The 21,612-nt window shown below is 52.9% G+C and overlaps 1 protein-coding gene and 1 long non-coding RNA gene across 7 annotated transcripts in view; one reads left to right on the top strand and one right to left on the bottom strand.

Annotated features, from left to right (window-relative positions):
• Positions 1–21,612, top strand: part of SH3PXD2A (SH3 and PX domains 2A) — a 261,615-nt gene that overhangs the window by 170,208 nt on the left and 69,795 nt on the right. For 3 of the 6 annotated variants that reach the window (XM_034931423.4, XM_034931425.4, XM_034931426.3), the window contains one exon: positions 16,561–16,605. The exons of 2 other annotated variants lie outside the window; for them this stretch is intronic. In XM_034931423.4, the coding sequence (XP_034787314.1) occupies positions 16,561–16,605 (45 nt within the window). Of the gene's footprint in view, positions 1–7,029; positions 7,160–16,560; positions 16,606–21,612 lie in introns of those variants that run through there. One more of the 6 variants, XM_063607877.1, reaches the window with a different exon arrangement.
• Positions 1–21,612, bottom strand: part of LOC117974716 (uncharacterized) — a 64,812-nt gene that overhangs the window by 7,671 nt on the left and 35,529 nt on the right. The window contains exon 2 of the long non-coding RNA XR_004664846.3: positions 2,170–2,254. This is a non-coding gene — a long non-coding RNA (uncharacterized LOC117974716). The remainder of the gene's footprint in view (positions 1–2,169; positions 2,255–21,612) is intronic.

The following is a 21,612-nucleotide window of genomic DNA, read 5'->3' as shown; positions in this document are numbered from 1 at the left end:
CAAGTGAGTCTCCTGCCTCAGCCTCCCGAGTAGATGGAATTATAGGCGTCCGCCACCATGCCCAGCTAATTTTTTGTATTTTTAGTAGAGATGGGATTTCACCATGTTGGCTAGGCTGGTCTTGAACTCCTGACCCCAGGTGATCCACCCACCTTGGCCTCCCAAAGTGCTGGGATTACAGGTGTGAACCACCATGACTGGCCCTTTTTTTGTTTTTGTTTTTGTTTTTTTGAGACAGGGCCCCAGGCTCTGTCGTTCAGACTGGAGTGTGGTGGCACAACCACAGCTCACTGCAGACTTGACCTCCTGGCTTCAAGCAATCCTCTCACCTCAGCCTTCTGAGTAGTTGGGACTACAGACATGCACCACCACGTCCAGTTAGTTTTTGTAGAGACAGGGTCTCGCTATGTTGCCCAGGGTGGTCTTAAACTCCTAGGATCAAGTGACTATCCTGCCTCGGCCTCCCAAAGTGCTGGGATTACAGGTGTGAACCGCAGCACACAGCCTAATTTTCCTTTTTATGAGTTTGGTTTTTATTTATTTATTTTAATTTGGTTTTTAATAAAGTGAATTTGCTTAGAGCAAGACCCGCCCATAAGTTCTGGCCACTATTAAGGGTTAGTCTATGGCCGGGCGTGGTGGCTCGCTCCTGTAATCCTAGCACTTTGGAAGGCCGAGGCAGTTGGATCTCCTGAGGTCAGGAGTTCAAGACCGACATGGTGAAACCTCGTCTCTACTAAAAATATGAAAAATTAGCCGGATGTGGTGGCCCGCACCTGTAATCCCAGCTACTCGGGAGGCTGAGGCAGGAGAATCACTTGAACCCAGGGGGCGGAGGTTGCAGTGAGCCAAGATGGTGCCACTGCACTCCAGCCTGGGTGACAGAGTGAGATTCCGTCTCAAAAAAAAAAAGGGTTAGTATACCTGAAAAAGTTCCTCTATTCTCCTCCTTTTATAGAGGAAGCTTTTAAGAGAGGGATGGCCATTTGCCCAGGGTATGGGGTGGGCAGAACCTGGTCTTCTGCTGGTCAGCACTCCCACCAAGCCCTGGAACCAGGTGGAAGTGTGAGGAGGGCTGTCCTGAAGCAGAGGAAGCTGGTCTGTGAGGTCTCTGGTACCTCCCTTCCCCGCAAGGTAAATACCTCAGCAGGGCACTAGCAGAGCTGGGCTCTCTGGCCCTCCCTGGGCCTGCCCTGCCCAACCAGCAGCAGAGGGAGATGGAGGGAGACGAGGCAGTGGCAGCAGGCCTCCTCCCTCCAGAGCGCAGGCTTTGTGAGGCTTTCACTTCTCTTAATAGTTTGTTGGCTCCTGGCCCCATGGAGTGCACAGCTCAACTGAGAAGGTGGGACCGTTTCAGGGATTCATTAATACTAGGCAGGATGGCTTGGGATCTGCAAGATGGAAGGAGGGGTGGCTGGCCATTGTGGGAGAGGCTGGAGATGGCCCTGAAGGACAGAGGAGATTGTGATGGGCTGAAGGGTGTGGGTAGGGCACCCTGCAGGAGGGACAGCCAGGCATGAGTAAGGATGTGGAGCTGGAATGAGTTTTTGCTTTTTTGTTGTTGTTGTGGGTTTTTCTGGTGTTAATTTTTAACATGGGGTCTTACTCAATGGCCCAGGCTGGAGTGCAGTGGTGCGATCAGGGCTCACTGTGGCCTTAAATTCCTGGGCTCAAGTGATCTTCCCACCTCATCCTCCCAAGTAGGTGGAACCACTGGTGTGCCACCATGCCTGGCTTATTTATTTATGTAGGAGACAGTCTTGCTCTGTCACCCAGGCTAGAGTGCAGTAGCCCAATCTCGATTTACTGCAACCTCCGCTTCTCAGCTCTCGTGCCTCAGCCTCCCAAGTAGCTAGGACTACGGGCACCCGCCACCATGCCTGGCTAATTTTTTTGTATTTTAGTAGAGATGGGGTTTCTCTGTGTTGCCCAGGGTGGTCTTGAACTCCTGAGCTCAGGCAGTCCACCCGCCTCGGCCTCCCAGAATGCTAGGATTACAGGTGTGAGCCACCATTTCTAGCCTTTATTTTTTATTACTGATTTGTTTATTTATTTGGTAGAAACAGGGTCTCGCTTTGTTGCCCAGGCTGGTGTCGAATTCCAGGCCTCAAGTGATCCTCCTGCGTCAGCCTCCTAAAGTGTTGGGATTACAGACGTGAGCCACCATACCTGGCCTGGCATGAGCTTGAAAAGTCTGAGGGAAGGAGAGGTGCCCATCATCCCGGCAGGAGCGAGGGTAGAGCAGGAGATGAGTCTGGAAAGGAAGTCATGGAGAGTGTATCATAAGCAAGACCTTTTAAAGCAATTTCTGAGGCTTTCTTGTCCTCCTGAGCTACCCATCCTCAGTGAGAAAGGCCCAGGCTACTTAGAGAATGTGGCAAAGATCTTCCTGCCGCCCTCCAATGGCCCATTTCAAAAGTGAGCGTGTCTTTTGAAGGCGTCAGCTTCTGGCACATCTTACCCAGGCTCGTGGTTTGTTTTGTTTTTTTTTTTTTTGAGACAGAATCTGGCTCTGTTGCCCAGGCTGGAGTGCAATGGCACGATCTCGGCTCACTGCAACCTCTGCCTCCCAGGTTCAAGCAGTTCTCCTGCCTCCGCCTCCTGAATAGCTGGGATTACAGATGCATGCCACCATGCCTGGCTAATTTTTTGTATTTTTAGTAGAGATGGGATTTCACCATGTTGGCCAAGCTGGTCTTGAACTCCTGACCTTGTGATCTACCCTCTTCGGCCTCTCAAAGTGCTGCGATTATAGGCATGAGCCACCGCAGCCAGCCTCTGGGCTGGTGTTTTTAAACAGTTTTTATTTTCATGGCTCTGGGTCCTCAGCCTGATTTTACCCTTGGAGTTCAAAGCCATCTAATTGGAAATGAAAGGAGCCTGATTGATTTGGCAACTCTGCGGCCAGCCCACGTGGCAGTGACGCGATGGAGAAAGTGAGTGCTGCTCACGTGTGTGTCTGCGCCACGCTCCCTGGCCCGAGGTGGCTGAGCCCCACTGCCCAATTGGCCTGGACACACAGAGCGAGGCGGAGCGGGGAGGGGGCAGGGGCGTGGCAAGCGCTCCCCGGATCCTGGAATCCCCAGAAGGAGGCAGCTAGTTGGAAGCCTCAATTCCCTCAGCCCTGCTTGCACAGCTGCCTCTGCCCCCTCACTCCTATCACCCAGTTTCTCCTGCTAGGAAAATAGGAAGTTGGTCCAAAAGGGAACTGCATGGGCAAAAGTGAACTGCAGAATCTTGAGTCTGCTCATTGACATACAGATTCCCAGGGCCTGCCCAGACCTACTGAATCAGCATGTCTAGAGTGACGCCCAGGTATCTGCATTTTTTCATTTTCTTAAGAGACAGGGTTTCACCATATTGCTCAGGCTGGTCTCGAACTCCCAAGCTCCTCAGGCAGTCCACCCACCTCGGCCTCCCAAAGTGCTGGATTATAGATATGAGCCACCGCATCTGGCCGATCTGCATTTTGTGTGTGTGTGTGTGTGTGTGTGTGTGTGATGGAGTCTCACTCTGTCACCCAGGCTGGAGTGTGGTAGTGCGATCTTGGCTCACTGCAACCTCTGCCTCTTGGGTTCAAGTGATTCTCCCGCCTCAGCCTCCTGAGTAGCTGGGACTACAGGTACCCTCCACAACACCTGGCTAATTTTTGTATTTTTAGTAGAGACAGGGTTATACCATGTTGGCCAGGCAGATCCTCCTGCCTTGGCCTCCCAGAGTGCTGGGATTATAGGCATGAGCCACTGCACCCAGCCAATCTGCATTTTTTGACAGGCTTCCCAGGGCTTCTGAAATCAACCCAGGGTTGCGTCTTGGATGGGTCATCCATGTGGGTTGATGGCCATGTTCAGGGTAGACAGGCAGCAAGATGGCAGAGGGATTGGCATCCCCAAGATGAATGGTGCCTGGATGATGCCTGGATGGGACTGCTCCTTGAAGAACATTCAGTTGTCTCCTGAGATGGGAGGGTGGGCTACGGGGGCAGGAATGGAGGACAGGACTCCAAGTCTCTTACCCCTGAAACACAGCCCAGCATTTGGAGTCTTGGAGAACGGCTATCTGAGGGGCCTACCCAGCCCTGACCTGATGAGAGACACCATCTGCCTTTCATTTCCAGAAGGTTTTGTTGCTGGGGGAGGAAATACCCAAATTGTGGTCCAGCAAAGAAATGTTTCCCACCGTGGCCCATGGCCAGAAAGTCACTGGTTCCTCACTTCAGCGTTTGGTTTATAGACACGTGACAGAAGAGGCAACCTTTCCAGTGATGACAAAGCCGGCGGAAAAACAAAGACATGGGGGAAATGTGCATTACTTATTGTTTTAGCACCTTTTTCTAATCTAAAGTTACTTTTAGAAACAGAAAAGTGGTGTGTGTAACTTAGTCGGCACGTGGCATTTTTAGAATTGGTCTGTTTCGAAATGTGAAAGAAAAAAATTTTTTTTCCTGAGTTTCCATAAAACTTAGAAGTTTACAGGAAAATCATGCTTTTCCCTGACTCTCTTCTTTCTGCCTTGCCCCCTGGATTTCATCATTGCCATGTGTGGCCCAAGCAGCCGGCTTGAAAATGTATTTTGTTATTTATTGTTAGAATAAAGTCTTACACCAAGACAACTAGGTCATGTTAGAAAGTCCCTTTGCTTCCTTGTGCTCAGAAACAGAGTTTGCTGGGTGTGGTGGTTCACGCCTGTAATCCCAGCACTTTGGGAACCTGAGGTGGGAGGATCACTTGAGCCCAGGAGCTTGAGACCAGCCTGGGCAACCTAGTGAGACCCCTTCTCTACAAAAATAAAAAATTAGTCCAGTGTGGTGGCACACACCTATGGTTTCAGCTACTCGGGAGGCTGAAGAAGGGTTGTTGAGCCCAGGAGGTTAAAGCTGCAGTGAATGGTGATTGCACCACTGCACTCCAGCCTAGGCAATAGAGCAAGACCCTATCTCAAAATAAAACATAAAGAAGGCAGGCCGGGTGTGGTGGCTCACGCCTGTAATCCCAGCACTTTGGGAGGCCGAGTTGGGCGGATTACTTGAGGTCAGGAGTTTGAGACCAGCCTGGCCAACATGGTGAAACCCTGTCTCTACAAAAATACAAAAATTAGCTGGGTGTCGTGGTGGGCGCCTGTAATCCCAGTTACTCAGGAGGCTGAGGCAGGAGAATCACTTGAACCGGGGAGGCAGAGGTTGCAGTGAGCAGAGATGGCGCCATTGCACTCCAGCCTGGGTGACAGAGCGAGACTCTATCTCAAAAAATAAATAAATAAATAAAATAAAAGAGAAGGCAGAGCTGGCCATCTCTTCACCATCCTCCCCCTTGTCACTGCTTCTGGATCCCTGTGAGTAAGGGTGTCCTCAGCTCAGCCCTGGAGCACCTTAGGCTCTTTGAGTGTTGGAAGAGGATCAGGTCTGGGTACATAACTTCCCAGCTGGAGGGTCAGATCCTTGCTATGCTAAGCAGTGATGACAGGCTGGTGACAACAGACCAAACTAAGACTGTCTTTGTATGTTGGCAATGGCCCCCCCAGGGGGACCTTGCAAATATGCAGATTTTAACATCCCTCATTTCAGATCTGTCAGGGTGGGACAAGTTCTTCTGGCCTGTGAGCTCCTGCCATACACAGTCCTGGAGCCTGCTGGCTCTGAGTTGCTCATTTGCATTTGGCCACAGGGTTCTGGTCAGGGGAACTCCCCTCTCCCCGACCCTTCCTCCATGACTTGGCTCGCTCCTTCTGCTCCAAGCCCATGGCTCAGTGGACACTAGGCAGCTGTCTCCTGGGGCGCAGGGAAGGTACTCTTGAAGGCTAGTGGATAGGAAGCAAGTTTCTGAATGGACACTGGTACTAGGTCTTCCTTCTGGGATGAGGTGGCTCCTTCCAGACTAAAGCTGGCTTTTCTGGCTCTGGCTGTGCCTGCCTTCTAGGTTTGTCTACTGCACATCTGACAGGTCTTGTGATGGAACCTCAGTGATACCAAGATGGAGACAATGAGGTCGTTGTCCTCAGAGGACTCCTGGCCAGATGGGGGAGGTGGGAAAGGAAACAGCAGTTTTAAAACAGTGTCACAAGTGCTGCACGGGGCTGGGGCCACGCCATGTAGGGGTCTCTGAGCAAGGCACACAGACCTGCATGGCTGCTGAGCCTAATTTACTGAGCTTTCTAAATGGGTCAGCTGGGTGAAGAGGACAATACCTGTGCAGAGGACATCTGTTCAGTGGTAGGAGCCACTGTCCCCATGTGCCACGTCTTCCATGTGGGGCATCTCTTTCATAGCCCTGGAGCACCTACTGTGTGGTTCTGTTTCAGAGGAGCTATTGCAGATTGCTACTTGTTCAATAAAATTATTGAAGTTTAAAATGTTCTAATTAATACGTCTTGGCCCAGGAGCCACCTCCCACCTTTTCCTTATTGTTAGGAAGAGCCCAGCCGTTTCCTGGGAGACAAAGGAGGGCATGAATCTTGACTCCTTGTGATTCCAGGATCACTGTCCTGCAGCCAGGTTCCTGACACTAGGAGATGCACATGAAATATCCTCCATCAGGGAAGGAATCTCCCTCCAGTGAGAACTCTCGAGAGGCTGATGATTGACCAGGATTGACAGGACAGGGAAAGAGCAGCCCTTTCACATCCCAGGTCAAGACCAGTGAGGCCCAGAGAAGTGTCCCAACCTTCCCACGCTGGGAAAGGCAACCAGGGCCAGGGCTGAGCACTGAGCACCAGGCCTCCTTCCTGGCTTCTCCCCTCTCTGGAAGCTTAGCATTAGACAGAGCCACCGAGCTGTGGTGCTGAAGGGTTAACTCGGGGCTCCCCAGAGAGCCGCACACTCCCGACCCTCTCATCTTCCAGGCCCTCTCAGCTGCAGCCTTCTGGGCATAGCTGGGTCACGTGAGAGCCAGATGTGGGGATTTCCCAAGCAGTGGTGTGTGCGTGCGCACTGCGTGCATGCACAGCTCTGTTTACGTGGCATCTCAGCGCTCAGGGGATTGGTCTGGACCCACGCAGAGGAGGGGAGGGATGGGGTAAGGAAAGGCTCAGGGGCTCCCAGCAAACACCATGGGAGGCTGCACCAAGCCCTGCTCCCCCCAGATATTACACATGAACGGGTCGTTCCTGCTCCGGCTCCTGTTTCCTGTAGCGTCCATCCTGCCAGAGACTGTACTGGTTAGGGGTAATTTTTCTAAAAATCTCTTTGAAGGGCATTAAAGCAGATGCTGGGAGCCAACGCCCTTCAGGGTGTTCTGCAGGCTCGGAGGCCTGCACGGGAGCTACTGTGCCCAGCACAAGCCAGGCCTGTATGCCTGTATGTGGTTCCGGAGGCCAAGCCTGGACTAGAGAGGGCAGAGCCGTGGGTATCAAGAGGGTCCTGGGGCAGTGGGGTAGCCGGGCCTCAGTTTTCCATGAACCCTTGGGCTTGAGAGCAATGAGTATTCATCTTTCCATCAGCCACTGAGGGTTAATTGGGCACCTCCTGCTTTCAAGGTGTTGTGGGGTGCTGACAGGGTTAAGGCCTTGAAGGAACTAAAGGTCTGATTGAAGAGACTCATAACAAATCTTTAATAAGCACCTACTATGCGCTATGCGCTTGCTAGGACTATAGCCCTAACCAGACATTTGGAGCCAGTGGGAATAGTCAGTGAACAAAGATCCTGCCCAGGGCATGATAAGGGAGACAGTAAACCTTGAAAAGTGGGTGTCCTCAACCTCAGTCCAGGAATGAATTCTCCTCCTACCCCTGACCCCCCATCCCCACCCCTGTCTTGCACCAGTGGATGGCAGCGTCCAGCCAGATGTCCCTGAGGCTCCGTGAGCCCTACCCCAAAGATGGGTCCAGTTATACCTTCAAGGCCTCCAGGACTCAGCCCTGCTGTCTCCTCCCTCAGACCTTCTGGGACCCAGCCTGTCTGCCCAAACCTACATGACTCCTGAAGCAGACAGGAATGCTGGGGAGGGTGTCTGTGGTTGTGTGTCTGATGCTTTGAGACAGAGGGTGGAGAGTCAGATGGTCTCAACCAGGGGCCGTTGATGCTCCCGAAATAGTTGGCGGTTGATTCATTGATAATCCGATAGCAAGAGTCCAGTCTGGAGAGAAGGAGACATTCCACATTTTGTTGTCCGGGGAGGGGAATGTCTGTCCTGAGTCCATTGCTATTGACTCCATCACTCACTCGCGGCTCTCAGGGAGACTGAGCCAGGGAGGAGGCGAATTGCAAGACTCGGGGCTGGAGACCAGCGACTGCTGACTTCATCCCACTGCCCAGCCTCTCTGCTGCTCCTTCTCTGTGTGAACGCAAATACTGGCTTTGGCTCGGCCTTCTGGGGGAGCTGGTGGGTGGGGGAATTGGAGGGAGGATCTCCCAGTAAGTGGGGGAGGACCACCAAGGCAGGCCACCCCAGGGAGGGAGGTGGCTGGGATCCTGGAACTCAGAACAAACTTGAGTTTGTCTCTTCTCTGCACACAAATGCCCTGGGGTGGGGAGAGGTGAGAACCTGAGAACTGAGGGGGAGGCCGCAACCCAAGGGGCTGCCATGGGTTGGGCAGCAGCTGCTGGGAGCAGAGAGGCTCTGAACCTGCCAGCCTCCCTGGCCAGCACCCCTCTGTCCACCCACGGCACTTCTCACTAACCCAGCACCTGTCTTTAACCAGGAAGCTTCCGGTCTTCTCAGCAGGGTGGAGGGAGGTGACAGAACTACCTGCTACTCCCTGCCAGGGCAGCCCCTTCTAGGCAGCCTCAGTGCTCCTAGGGCATCCTTGGCTTCTCCATCCACACCCACTTAGGCTGGGCTGACCCTTCTGGCCCCAGGCTTGGCCTAGGCAGGCACCCTTGGACTTAGTCCCTAAGGGGCTGTGGAGGGTCTCCAGGCCCAGCCCCCACTGCACCCCATCCCCCGCCTGAGCAGGGAAACTGCTCCTTGACTGCATAACCCAGGGCCAGAGGGTCAATAGTGCATTCCTACCCTGGGTTGGGCTGCCCCCACACGTGTTCTGGATTCCAGGGAATGAGGCAAGTCCTTTCTTGCTGCATTTACGAAAAGTAGCAGAAATAAAGAAAGCCTTGGCCAGTGGCCAGGGAGGATCAGAAAATGACATCCCCCATGAGGACCCTTTGTTCCCAATTCCTGGCCAGCCTGCCTGGGCTTAAGTCTGATGCCATCACTTCTTGCTGTAGGGCCTTGGGAAAGAACCTTAACTTTTCTTTTCTTTTTTTTTTTTCCCCCGAGACGGAGTTTTGCTCTTATTGCCCAGGCTGGAGTGCAATGGCGCGATCTCGGCTCACTGCAACCTCCGCCTCCCGGATTCAAGCAATTCTCCTGCCTCAGCCTCCCAAGTAGCTGAGATTACAGGCATGCACCACTACGCCTGGCTAATTTTATATTTAGTAGAGATGGGGTTTCAACATGTTGGACAGGCTGGTCTCGAACTCCTGACCTCAGATGATCCACCCACCTCAGCCTCCCAAAGTGCTAAGATTACAGGCGTGAGCCACCGCACAAGGCCAGAGCCTTAACTTTTCTGTGCCTCACTTTCCTCATCTGTAAATTACAGACTGTTGTGAAGATTAAACAAGAAAATGCTCATAAATGTTTAGCACAGCACCTAGCATGAATGTTAAGTAAGTGGAAACTGGTATAATTATTCTAGCTCCAGCCCTACTACTTATTTGCTGTGTGATCTTAGACAAGTCTCTTCTCCTCTCTGGTTCTGAGACCCTAAATAGTCCTTCCAGCCTGTGGGGGTACCACCAAGAAGCCAAAGATGTAGCAGAGAGAGGGGACCTGGAGACAAACAATGGCCTGGCTTTCCATTTGGGATTTGCTTTCTGTCTTTAAGAAGATATCCATCAGAAATTCAGCTCTACTAGATTTCTTCTTGAGTACTTCTGTTTATTTAGCTCAGTGGCCCCAAACCCTCAGGTCTTGGGCATAGCTAGCTACATAATTTGCAGGATCCACTGCAAAATGAAAATGAAGACTCTCTCATTCATAAATTATTGATGAAACCCCTGACAGAAGAGCATTAAATCAGCTGCAGGGACCCTTCTAAACCTGGGACCCTAGGCCACTGCCCAGATCACACCTCCACGAAGCCAGCTCTGCCTTGGAGGCTCTGAGTGTAGGAGCAGGCGTGGGGTCCGAGCTGCTGCAATAACAGCATTCACCCCTCGCCCTCCAGTGCAAGGGCACTCTTTTTTCATGCCATGGGTATCTCTGACCAGCTGGCTGCTGCTTATCCTGGAACAAGCTTTTGTAGAGTTGCCCACATCAGAAGCAGCTCACACACTAAACAACTGCCCCCTGGACCAGACTTCCACCCAGGTGTGCTTGGATTGGAAGTCATACCTGAACTATTTGTTTTCTGTCATCTTAATTGGTGTTTGTTTTTGTTTTTTTGTTTTGTTTTATTTTGTTTTGTTTGTTTGTTTGTAAGAGACAGAGCCTTGCTCTGTTGTCCAGGCTGGAGTGCGGTGGCGTGATCTCAGCTCACTGCAACCTCCACTTTCCAGGTTCAAGCAATTTTCCTGCCTCAGCCTCCTGAGTAGCTGGGATTACAGGCATACACCACCACGCCTGGCTAATTTTTGTATTTTTAGTAGAGACGGGGTTTCACCATGTTGGCCAGGCTGGTCTCAAACTCTTGACCTCCTGATCTGCCTGCCTTAGCCTCCCAAAGCACTAGGATTACAGGCGTGAGCCACCGCGCCCAGCCCGGTGCCATGTTTTTTAAGACTTTTTAAGAATTACGAATTGGCCGTCCGTGTTTTTCCCAGATGACATTCACGTGGCTTTCACTGTTACGCCTCAGTTTCTGCTGCTCTGAGCATGACAACCTGTTTCAGGTCCTCTAAAGTGAGTATCACATAGGCCAAACTACTTTGTAAAGGACCGATAACCCTGTTGGGCTGTCGTAAAGATAAGAGTTGCTGTGTGCCTATACAGTAGTGCCTACCACAAGGAAGTGCCCTGTTCATGGCAACAATGACAATTACTGTTACTACTGAATAATAGGACTAGCATCTCTTAGGCCCTAATTATTTGATGGCCTGAAAGTGGTGGCCGAATTTCCTGGTTTCCTAACCAGAAAGGAAAAGAAACGTGGAGTCTGCAGGAAACCTAAGAAATCTAGCCCTGTACAAAGTTTAGTTGTATGGGAGAGGAAAGGCTTAAACTGCAGCAGTTATTTAGAAACCAGTTCAAAACTGCAATGAGGTAAGAACAGTATTCCCAAAGAGAGGGCTTGAGTGCTCCAGTGTGTAGAGATACTGAAGGATGGAAGGGCATGGAGAAGACAGGGAGGTGTTCATTCCATCGGGCCCCCGGCCTGTCACCCCTCCCCTCCCCAGAGCCCAGGGTGGGGATGTGGAAAGAAACTGACAAGGCTAGTGACCCTGCCCTGGTCCCCTGAGCCTGTGGTTCTCTTTCATTCTCCATGGAGTTTTCGCTGTTGGCTGTACTCATTCTGGTCTCTCCCACCTGGGCTCATGGCCCACTCTGGATTTATTAGTTTGGATGGATGGAACTTGCTTTACACCAGGGAAGCATTCCTGGAAACATGGTTTCAGACTAGATTTGGATAAATTCAACCCAATTCTCACTGCTCTGGAGTTACTCAAGGTTAAAAGAAGCCTTACTATGAATCTATAAGTGCCCTTTTAAAAATTATTTTATACTTATTTATTTTGAGACAGGGTCTCACTCTGTTGCTCAGGCTGGATTGCAGTGGCGTGATCACGCCTCACTGCAGCCTCGACCTCCCTGGGCTCAAGCAATCCTCCCACTTCAGCCTCCAGAGTAGCTGGGACCACAGGTAGGCACCACCACGCCTGGCTAGATTTTTATTTTTTGTAGACATGGGGTCTCACTATGTTGCCCAGGCTGGTCTCCACCTCCCACAGTGGTCTCCCAAAGTGCTGGGATTACAGACGCGAGCCACCATGCCCAGCCTTTATTATTATTATTTTTAAGACCAGTCGAGTGCAGTAGTGAGATGGCGAGAAAGAGTGGAAGAAGAAGTTTGACGTGTAATTCACTGGGAACAGTTGAGATACTCACCATCTTCAGAGCAGCCAAGGACCCTCTCCTAACCTAGGCCTATCCAGTTGTTCCTATGAAGTCCTTGGATGTATGTGTGCTGGATGGGGTGGGTTGTCCTTAAAGTCAGGGGCACCTGCAGTGTTGTTCTTTGGTTTCTCAGCATCACCTGGGCCTGTCAAGAATCAGGTTCAGCATCTAAGTACCTTTGGGTCCCTGTATTTGGCCGGAATCTCCAGGCCCCTGGTTTTCTCCTGGCCTGGCTTCTTGCTGGTATTGCGAGCAATGCCAGGACGGACAGCCATGGCAGGGACATGAGCACTATGGGCTGTGTGAGGGAGGGACATGGCATACCTGCCATTTCCCAGGAACCTACTGCTTTTGCTTTCAGCTTTGTCCCTACCACTTACTCCTCTTTGTGTCCAGAGGCCTAATTCCCAGCCCTCCAAAACCTTTCCCAGGCATTAGGCCATTTCAGTCTTAACCCTGCAAAGAAGGCAGGGCAGGTGTTTTTTCCCCGTTTACAGAAGAAGGAACAGATGTTCAGAGATTTCCTAGCTATCCCAGAGTCAGCGAGCTAAGTGGCAAAGCCAGCACAAGAACCAAGGTTGCTTTTATTCTTGCTCCAGATCTCTGCCCTCTGTGCCTCCTGAATCATCTGCTATTTTGGACTCGGGTTGCCTCAATTGAGCCTGCATTCAAGTGGTTTTCCCAGGAAGGACAGTCTGTTTCTCTGGAAAGATTCATTTCCGCTGTGGTCCCCTTGTGTTATGGAGACTACCAGTTTTCTGCTGGGAAGGTCTAGAACGTCAGACAACTGCCTCAGGCAGGCCATCAGACAAGAGCAATAGGCCCAAATGCTTAACTGTACAGTGTGAGCACTGAGGCCCGGAGTATTTATTTATTTATTTAGACAGAGTCTCACTCTGTGGCCCAGGCTGGAGTGCAGTGGCACGATCTTGGTTCACTGCACCTTCTGCCTCCCGGGTTAAAGCGATTCTCATGCCTCAGCCTTCCGAGTAGCTGGGATTACAGATGTTCACCATCATGCCCGGCTAATTTTTGTATTTTCAGTAGAGACGGAGTTTCGCCATGTTGGCCAGGCTGGTCTCAAACTCCTAACCTCCAGTGATCCACCCACCTCGGCCTCCAAAGTGCTGGGATTACAGGGTGAGCCACCGCCCAGCCGAAGCCCAGAGTCTTTAAGCCACTTGCCCAAGGCCACACAGTGTGTTCTCAGCAAGAGCCAGGGTGCAGGTTTCCAGTCTGATGCCCTTTACTTTCTAGCAGGCCACTGACCCTGCTCTGTAGGGCCCTTGGTTCTGGGTCACCAGAGGAGATGAAGGCAGGGACAGGGGGAAGGCAGGAAGCAGTTGGTTCGTGTCAGTCACAGCTGCTCACTTGGCTGCGCCCCCCGCCCCCCCCACACACTGCTCCTTCACCCCTGTCCCTCTGTCTCTCCAACTCCCCGTCTTCCCAGCCCTTAGCCAACAGCCTTGTCTGCCTCCTGGCTGGAGGGCCAGGGTTTGTGAGCCAGGGGCTCTCCTCTGTTCATTGTAATGAGGGAGAAGGGGTCCTTCCCACCCCTCGAGAGCTTGCTAGGGTGGGCTAGAGAGAAGGGGGAAGGACTTTGAGTGGGAGCAGCAGAACTGGATTAATTCTGCAGGTCAGGGGACTGGGAAATAAATCATGTTTTAGAGAGAGGTTTCTTTTTAAAAAGACAGGCTTACTTCTGGTCTGCTTCCCATTTTCCTTTACGGAGAGATACGGGAAGGCCTGCTTATGGGGACTGAAGGGGACAGGCATGAGCTCCGGTTGTCTGCTCACAGGCCATGTCCGGCCCCCTTTTGGTTTTATAAATAAAGTTTTATTGGAACACAGCCCACTCATTCTTTTATGTATTGCCTGTGGCTGCTTTTGTACTATAAGAATAGAGTTGAGTAGTCTCAACAGAGACCATCTGGCCCCCAAAGCCTACAATGTTTATTCTCTGGCCCTTTGCAAGCACCTGTCCAGCAAAGCAGGTCTTCTTGGGTTCTCCAGGCCCAGGCAAAACAGCTTTCCTTGGCTCACTGAAAGAGGTTAGTGCTTTTAGGTCTCCTTATGAAGAACCCAAAAGGAACCCAAAGTAGACAAAGTGGTCAAGCAAACTGAAGTGGAGAGTGGCATGGAGAGAGGGCCAGATGGCGCTGGGATGGGCCTGGTGCTAGGCCTGTTCAGGGGCATTTCAGGGCCTTGCAGCAGGCAGCCCACTTGGCCACATCTCTGGGATGCAGCAGCAGGGAGTTGAAACTTCAGCAAGATGTGGGCACCAGGCAGCAACACCCACATTCTGAACCCAGACCTCCTTGGCCATACCAGCTTAAATCCTTGTGGAGGCCCTTGGTGTGTCTACCTTGTCTCAGCCCTACCAGGGCTTGAAAGCTGGGCCAGCATTGCTCCTGCTCCCCAAGGAGGCTGCTGACTGCTGAACCTGGGGAGGGGCTGTAACCTCAGATTTTGCCCTGTTTGTCTCTGGGTGAGGTCCCCTGGAGTCCCTCTACCTTCCATTCCAGATAACCCGGTGTCTGAGAGTGACTGTGGGGCAGTATCTCTAACAGGGTGCCAGCTTTTTCTTGGTGCATCCAGTATTGAACACTGTCTAGTTCTTGTCCTTGCAGGCCGGGGGCATGATTTTCTGGGTGTCCCCAGAGCTGATTGAACCCAGGGAGGCAGGCTTATGCTAACCACGTTCATGGGAGTTACTGCCAGTGGCGGCTAACCATTATCAAGCACTGACTATGTAGTAGGCACTGCACTGGGCACTATTACATATTATCTAATTTAATTCTCACAGCAACCCAGAAGGTAAGTATATCACATCATCCAGATTTTTACAAGTTCAGGAACAGGCTCAGAGAAGGCAAGTCACTTCTTCAAAGGAGCAGAGCCTATATTTGAACCCAGGCAGTCAGACCCCAAAGGCCTTGCTAGACCGCTCCACCAAAGCCCCACTCTGCTAATTTACAATGAGAACCAGAAGGGGGCCAGGCTTTCTACTTCTACACCGGGAGCCAACCTGCAATTGGAAGGTGGCTTGCTGAGTGAGGGAAAGAGTCAGGTGCTTTAAATAGAGAGCAGCATCAAGCTCTGATTAGCTGAGGTGTGTGTCCCTGCAAGAGATGGACACTGCTGTACTAGCTGTGTGACCTTGGGCAAATTACTTAACCTCTCTGGTTCAGCTTCTTCATCTGCAAAATGGAGGGGATAATAGTACTCATCGTTGTAGGTTTGGTGGGAAAAATACCAGTTACTATATGCAAAGTGCTCAGCAGGATGCTTGGCAAAGGGGAAATGCTGTATAAGTGTTTGCTGCTGTTTATCAGTACTCTCTGAATGGGTCAGGCTGCTCTCCTGGCAAGTGCCTGGTGGGCAGTGCGAGAGTTTGTCTCTCAGACCTGCAATTCAGCGTTGCCTTTTAATTGTCCCCACTGCAGCCAGTGCTCTGCTCCTTTGGAGGTGATGAGCAGCCCAGCAGAGAAAGCAGCAGCCTGGGGATGCCACCAGACCTGGTTCCATGTCTGAGAGTCCTCCCCGGTAAAATGGGGCTAAACATGCCTACCCACTTGATGGGGTTGCCATGGGGACTAAATGAGTCACTGTAGTTCGACTGCATCAATGCTTTTGACATGGTGGCCCTCTTCTCTTCTATTCTAGAAATACGCAAACCATTGATTAGACCAAGAGCTTTCTGCCTCATTCAGATGTTAATGGTATCACATCTCAATCATAAGTTCTTTATGCTGCTTTGATTTTGCTCCTTCCTCTTGGCAGGAGGACAACTCTAAATCCCATTTCACAGGTGAGGAAACTGAGGCCCAGATTGGACACCACTGTCTGAGCCTGGAGTAGAGCCCTCATCTCTTCTGGTCACTCAAGGTCCCTGTCCTTCTGCATTGGGGTTGGGGAGCAAGACTCCCTAAAACGATGCTCCCTCTGCTCTGCTGGGGCCGATCTGTCTTCCTCAGTGGGTGGGGCTGCAGTAAGGGCTGGATGACACATCAGGGTCTAGTGGGTGTGGTGCCCCCAGGCCTAGAGATGGGTCCTGGGTGCTCCAACCCTGACATTTGAGGTTCTGGGTCCAGGCCACTGAGCCCGCTGGCCTTTGAGGATCCTTGCAACCATCAGGCCCCGTGGGACCCAGCCACCCACATGGCCAGAAAGGAAGGGTCAGGCTGCCTTGTACAGGGCTGTGATAACGACGGGCCCCGTTCCAGGGAGGATCGTGTGGGATTCTCTGTGCTCCGAAGGAGTCCTGCGTTTCGGCGGACACCTCATTATCCCTGTCCCAGCCGGCTGTGTCCCAGCGCCTCTGTAATCGCACGGGCCCACGCCCAACAGCCAGCCCAGGGCCAGGAAATCACTCTCCTCCCTCCTCCGCCTTCCGCCCGCGGCTGGCCGAGCGCGGCGCCTGCAGCCACTCACTGTGGACCTCCTGCCTGCCTAACCGTTCTCTCTCTGGTTCTCCTCTCCTGCTGCCGCTTGCTCTCGGGGACTCGGAAGTGTGGCTGTCCAGCTGGGCTGAGTCGCCCAAGAAGGACGTGACAGGTACTGCCCAGCGTGCATGCATGTGTGTAAGCATGTGTGTTCCAGGCCCGTGTGCGCGGGAGCCGGTGCCTGCAGGCCCTGCGCATGCTTCCCTGTGATGTGCAGCAGCTGTTTGCCAGCATGGCAGGGGGTCTGCCACTTGCTGTGCCCTCTGCCTCCCCACTCAGATCTGAATATGGGGCCCTTTGCTGAGTGATGACCACGTAGCTCAGCGTGTAAGCACGTGTGCTCTGGACCCAGGGTGTGTGGGTTTGAATTCCAGCTCTGCTACATCCTGGCCGTGCTGCCTTGGGTGGGGTGTGTAACCTCCCTAAGGGGAAGCCATCCCACCTCGTGGGGAGCCTGGCACACAGAAAGTGCTCAGGCAGCGGTGGGGCTTTCGCCATCTTCAGCCTTATCTCAATTGGCCGTCTCAGTGAGAGAGCCCAGCCAAAGATGGTTCATCTCACTTTAGGCAGGTAAACTGAGGCAGAGAGCAGCGGGCCCTGACACCCAACCCTCATTTCCAGTGATCTCACTGGGGAGCTGCAGATTTGGGGCAGGGGGTGGGGCAGTTCTGTGACTGTGACTGAGGGTGGGTCACAGCCCCCATGCCCAGCAATCCAGAGCTTGGCCTGCCTGGCTGAGATGGCCCTCAGGGACTAGGGCCTTGGCCTGTGTCTGGGAGGAGCTGGGCAGGGGTCAGGGACTTGCCTTCAACCTTTAGTCTTATGGGACCATGGCAGAGAATCCCGGACAGCAGGGTTCTCAGCTCCTGGATGGAGATGGTCGGAGGAGGGATGGAATTTCCAGAAGGGTCTTCTATGGGACCCCTCCATTTTTGAGACTGTTACACACCCTGACCCTCTAGCCCCAAACCTGAGAGCAGAGGTTCAGGCTGGGGGAATAGGGGACAAAGCAGAAGGGTGGGAGCTGAGTGGGGTGGTGGGGCTGGGCCAGCCCCAGTGTTTAGAGTCCAAAGCCCAGCCCCTACTGCTGCAGCTGTGGGCGGGGAATGGGAGGTAAACGTGTTGGGAGGAGTCCAGAGGAGAAGAGAAGGCAGTGGGTCGGAGGGCGTTGCAATCTCCTTCTGGAGTTTCCTGTGACGAGGGCCTGGGCCTGAGCTAATCACTGGGCTCCTGTCCCTTTTTCCCCTCTCCACACGCCAGTGAGCCAGAGCCCACTTGGCCCACAGCAATACATTTTATTCACCAAACGTATAGCGGAGGGGCCAGCAGTCCCAGTCTAGCCTGGGAGGAACCAGTTATAAGGGGCTAGAGGGACTTTTGTAGGATGCCCAGGGTTGGGGAGTCGTGGGGAGCCTGGGGTGGAGGCCAGCACAGGGCCTTACTAGCTCTGTGACCCTGGGGAGGACACTTAACCACGTCTCAAGATGATCCCAGCTGTTTGGAGTGAGAGGCCCAGGGGAGGCAGTGTGGGCTGGGGGAAAACCCAGCCAGACTGCGAGTCCAGGGCCAGAGTCTCTCTGGGCCTTGGTTTCTCCATCTGGAGTGTTGGAGGGTTCTTTGAGATATGAGACAGGAAACTCAGAGGTAAGGGCTGATGTTGGAGATCCTTATAGATCAGGGGCCTCAGGTTGCTTAGCCTGGCATCCCCCCAGAGTAGGCCCAGGGGGCTCTGAGCTGCCTCTCAATCCAGCTGGCAAGTACCCGTTACCTGCTGAAGGTAGGGTCTGGGAGGGGCATGTTGCAGGGACACAGCCCCCGGCCTCCCTTCCCCACCCTTCTCCTGGCACCTGCAGCCCTGGCACCGAGCTGCCTGCTGGTGAGCCCACGAAGGAACCAACACCTTTGCTGCTCCTCAGATCTCCCATTCCCTCCACTTGCTTTAAAATGACCATCTATGATTTCCATACGACTTGAAGCCCCGTCACTTCATTCCGTGCTCAGAACAATTCCCATGAGGTAGGAACTGCTATTGTTCCTGTTTCCAGATGACACTAAAGCTCAAGAGAGGTTACGTGTCCTCCCCAAGATCTCAGAGCTAGTAAGGGCAAAGCAGGACTGGACCTCAGACCTTTGGACTCTAATTCTAAGCATTTCCATCATGAATTTCAGGTAATTACTATGTCCCATGTCATGTCCTGAGGCACCAGTCCTGGAGTGTCGAGAGACTCTTGTCCAAGGCACATGCTTTGGTTGGGGAGCAATGCCCAACATAAAGTCCAGGAGGGAACAGAAAAGAGGGAACAAGAGTGATCAGGAGCCTCCTGGAGGACAGAGATGCTTGGGGAGAATTGGGAAACTGGGATTGGTAGAGAGAAGGGAAAGCATTCCAGCAGGGGGCAGCAGCTAGAGCACAGACTTGGAAAGTAAGAAGCTGCATGGAGCAGTGGTGTTGGGTGTTGGCGCCTAGTGGGTGCTCGATACATGTGTTGAATCATGAATGATGTATTGAATGGTGGTGTGGGGGACGGGGATCAAGGAACTTGGGGAGCTCAGATTGGCAAGAAAGACTAGGCTTGAATTTGTCCTTTATAGGCAAGAGGGAGCCGTGGAAGGCGTTGGAGCATGGGACTGACTTGGCAAAAGCCCAGTTGAGAAGTTTAAGTTGGCAGCCAGGGTTCCATCCAGGTGGTAGTTGAAGGAATGCAGATGTGAGGCAAGGGTGGGGCAGGGGTCCAGGGGACCCCTGGGACCCCAGCAGGTCCAGCCAGGGGCTCTGTAATAAAGCACAAGGGTCCGTCTCTGGATGAGACTCATGCAAAGGCCCCTTCCAACCCAGGAGAGGCTCTGCTGTCTAGAAGAGGTACACCCCTTCTCCATGCTCCTGCCAAGCACTCCTCATCTAAAGACACCAGGCTCCCTCCACTGCCCGCTCCCCACTCAGGCAGACTCCTCCAGCCCCTAGTTCTGCAGGCCTTGGCTGAGAGGGGATCCAGAGTGGCCTCTGTGGGATGACATCACCACTGCCTGCCTGGCCTGCAAGTGGTTTCTCATCTGGATACCTGCTCGCAGCTCCCGCCCGCCTGGCTGCCCTGGCCAGGGAACACCCTAAGAGGCAGCTGCCAGAGGGAAGAGCTGGGAGCCTGCCTGTGCAAGGGGAGGGAAGGGCAGCCAGAAGGACAGAGTGTCCGTGTGTCCATCCCACAGCCTTTGGAGCAGCTCCTGAGAGAGGCCATAGCCTGTCTGTGCTTTCCAATGCCTAGAGAATATTTCCTTAACTTTTCTACCTGTGTCCCAGAGAGTCAGCCTTCAGGAAGGTCAGGCCAATTTTCCAGGAAAGTGGTGGGGGGAAGGGGTGTGGGGGTGTGGATTTAACTCTGCTTTGAAACCCTGCCTCAGATTTTCTTGGCTTGGATTAAAATGAGCTGATGTCTGTCCACTCCCCAGCACCTCCTGCTCGTCCTCCAGGCATCTTCTGGCCACAAAGCTGGGGCTTCTTTCTCCTCCTTACCTCAGTTTCCCCATCTCCCCTTTCTCCCTTCGAGTTTGGCTCATTTTCCCATATTCCCATATCAGAGTCAAGGTATTCATATTGACACCACAAACCAATGAGTCCCTCTGTTCATCTTTCTGCCAGTTCACGCGTTTCACTGGTTCATTTCACACTTATTGAGTGCCTGCCACCTAACAGGCACTGTGGTCTGGTCAGTAGAGGTGGCAAGAGTCAACTAGAAACCCATACTCTAGGCCAGGTGTGGTGGCTTATGCCTATAATCCCAGCACTTTGGGAGGCCAAGGCGGGCAGATCACTTAAGGTCAGGAGTTCAAGGCCAGCCTAGCCAACATGGTGAAACTCCATCTCTACTAAAAATACAAAAAAAAATTTAGCCAGGTATGGTGGTGGGCACCTGTAATCCCAGCTACTCGGGAGGCTGAGGCTGGAGAACTGCTTGAACCTGGGGGGCGGAGGTTGCAGTGAGCCGAGATTTTGCCACTGCACTCCAACCTGGGCGACAGAGCAAGACTCCGTCTCAAAAAAAAAAAAGAGAGAAAGAAACCCATACTCTAGTCTTTATTAAGCAGCAGCTGTGTCCCAGGTATCTGGGATGTAATGGGCCCTTCCCTAGGGACCAGGCGCCGGTGGCCCATTATAGGCCACATACAGTGCAGAAGTTAAGATCATAGGCAGTGGTGTCAGGTGGGCTTGGGTTCAATCCCAGCTGTGTGACCTTAGAGAATTCACTTACCCTCATGAGGCTTGCTTTGCCCATGCGTGAAACGGGGCCATCACAGGACCTACTGCACGGGGTTGCTCTGAGGATTGGACGAGGCAGCTCGATGCTGTTGGATGCCTCCAAGTCAGCACTGATGAAGGCTTGCTGTCACTATTGCTATGATCTGGCCATACTCAGGCCTTGCGGGCTCGCTAACCTGCCACAGAACTCTATTCTTGTTTGTTGCTGGAGCCTTTCTTTCCCACTCTTCTCATCCAGTGCCCCCACACTGGGAAAGGAGGCCCCATTTCTCGTAGGGCAGGGATGTCCCTTTTTGTGCCAGGTGCACTTAAGAAGTGCTGTTGGCCACAGAGGCTCCAGGCATGGAACAGGCACTGCTGTCCCCCTAGGGGCACAGTGGGAGGTAGTCCGTCAGCGCAGCACCCGGCGCTGCCTCTGCCCAGTTGGCAGGGGCAGGCACAGAAGCTGGCATGCCTAAGTACAGAGGCGGGGCAGGCCCTGCTGCCCGGCTGTTGGTTGCATTTCTGCCTGAAATACAATCCCGGCTTTAGCAGGGCTGCTCGGGACTGTGCACGTGCGAATGTATGTGGCACACTCAGCTGTGCAGGGTCCCTTCTGCTTCTCCAAAGGGCTGAGATGGGCCTGCAGGGCCCACACCTCATGGGAGAAAACTGCCGGGGGGCAGTGGGTTTCTTTCCCTGGAAGGAGGCCTCCCCTTGGGATTTCCTAGAGTTCTGTGGCCATTGCCGTCTGCCCTAGGTTGGAGGGAGCCTCCCCCCACAGAAGGACCCAAAGATCTAAGTAGTGTTTCTTGCACCTGGGTGCACACAAGCACCATAGGGACACAGAGGGGATGTCCAAAAACTACTCATGCCTGAGTCCCAGAC

This window comes from Pan paniscus, chromosome 8, assembly GCF_029289425.2.
Source record: "Pan paniscus chromosome 8, NHGRI_mPanPan1-v2.0_pri, whole genome shotgun sequence".
NCBI lineage: Eukaryota > Metazoa > Chordata > Mammalia > Primates > Hominidae > Pan > Pan paniscus.
This window is presented reverse-complemented; position numbering and strand designations above follow the sequence as displayed.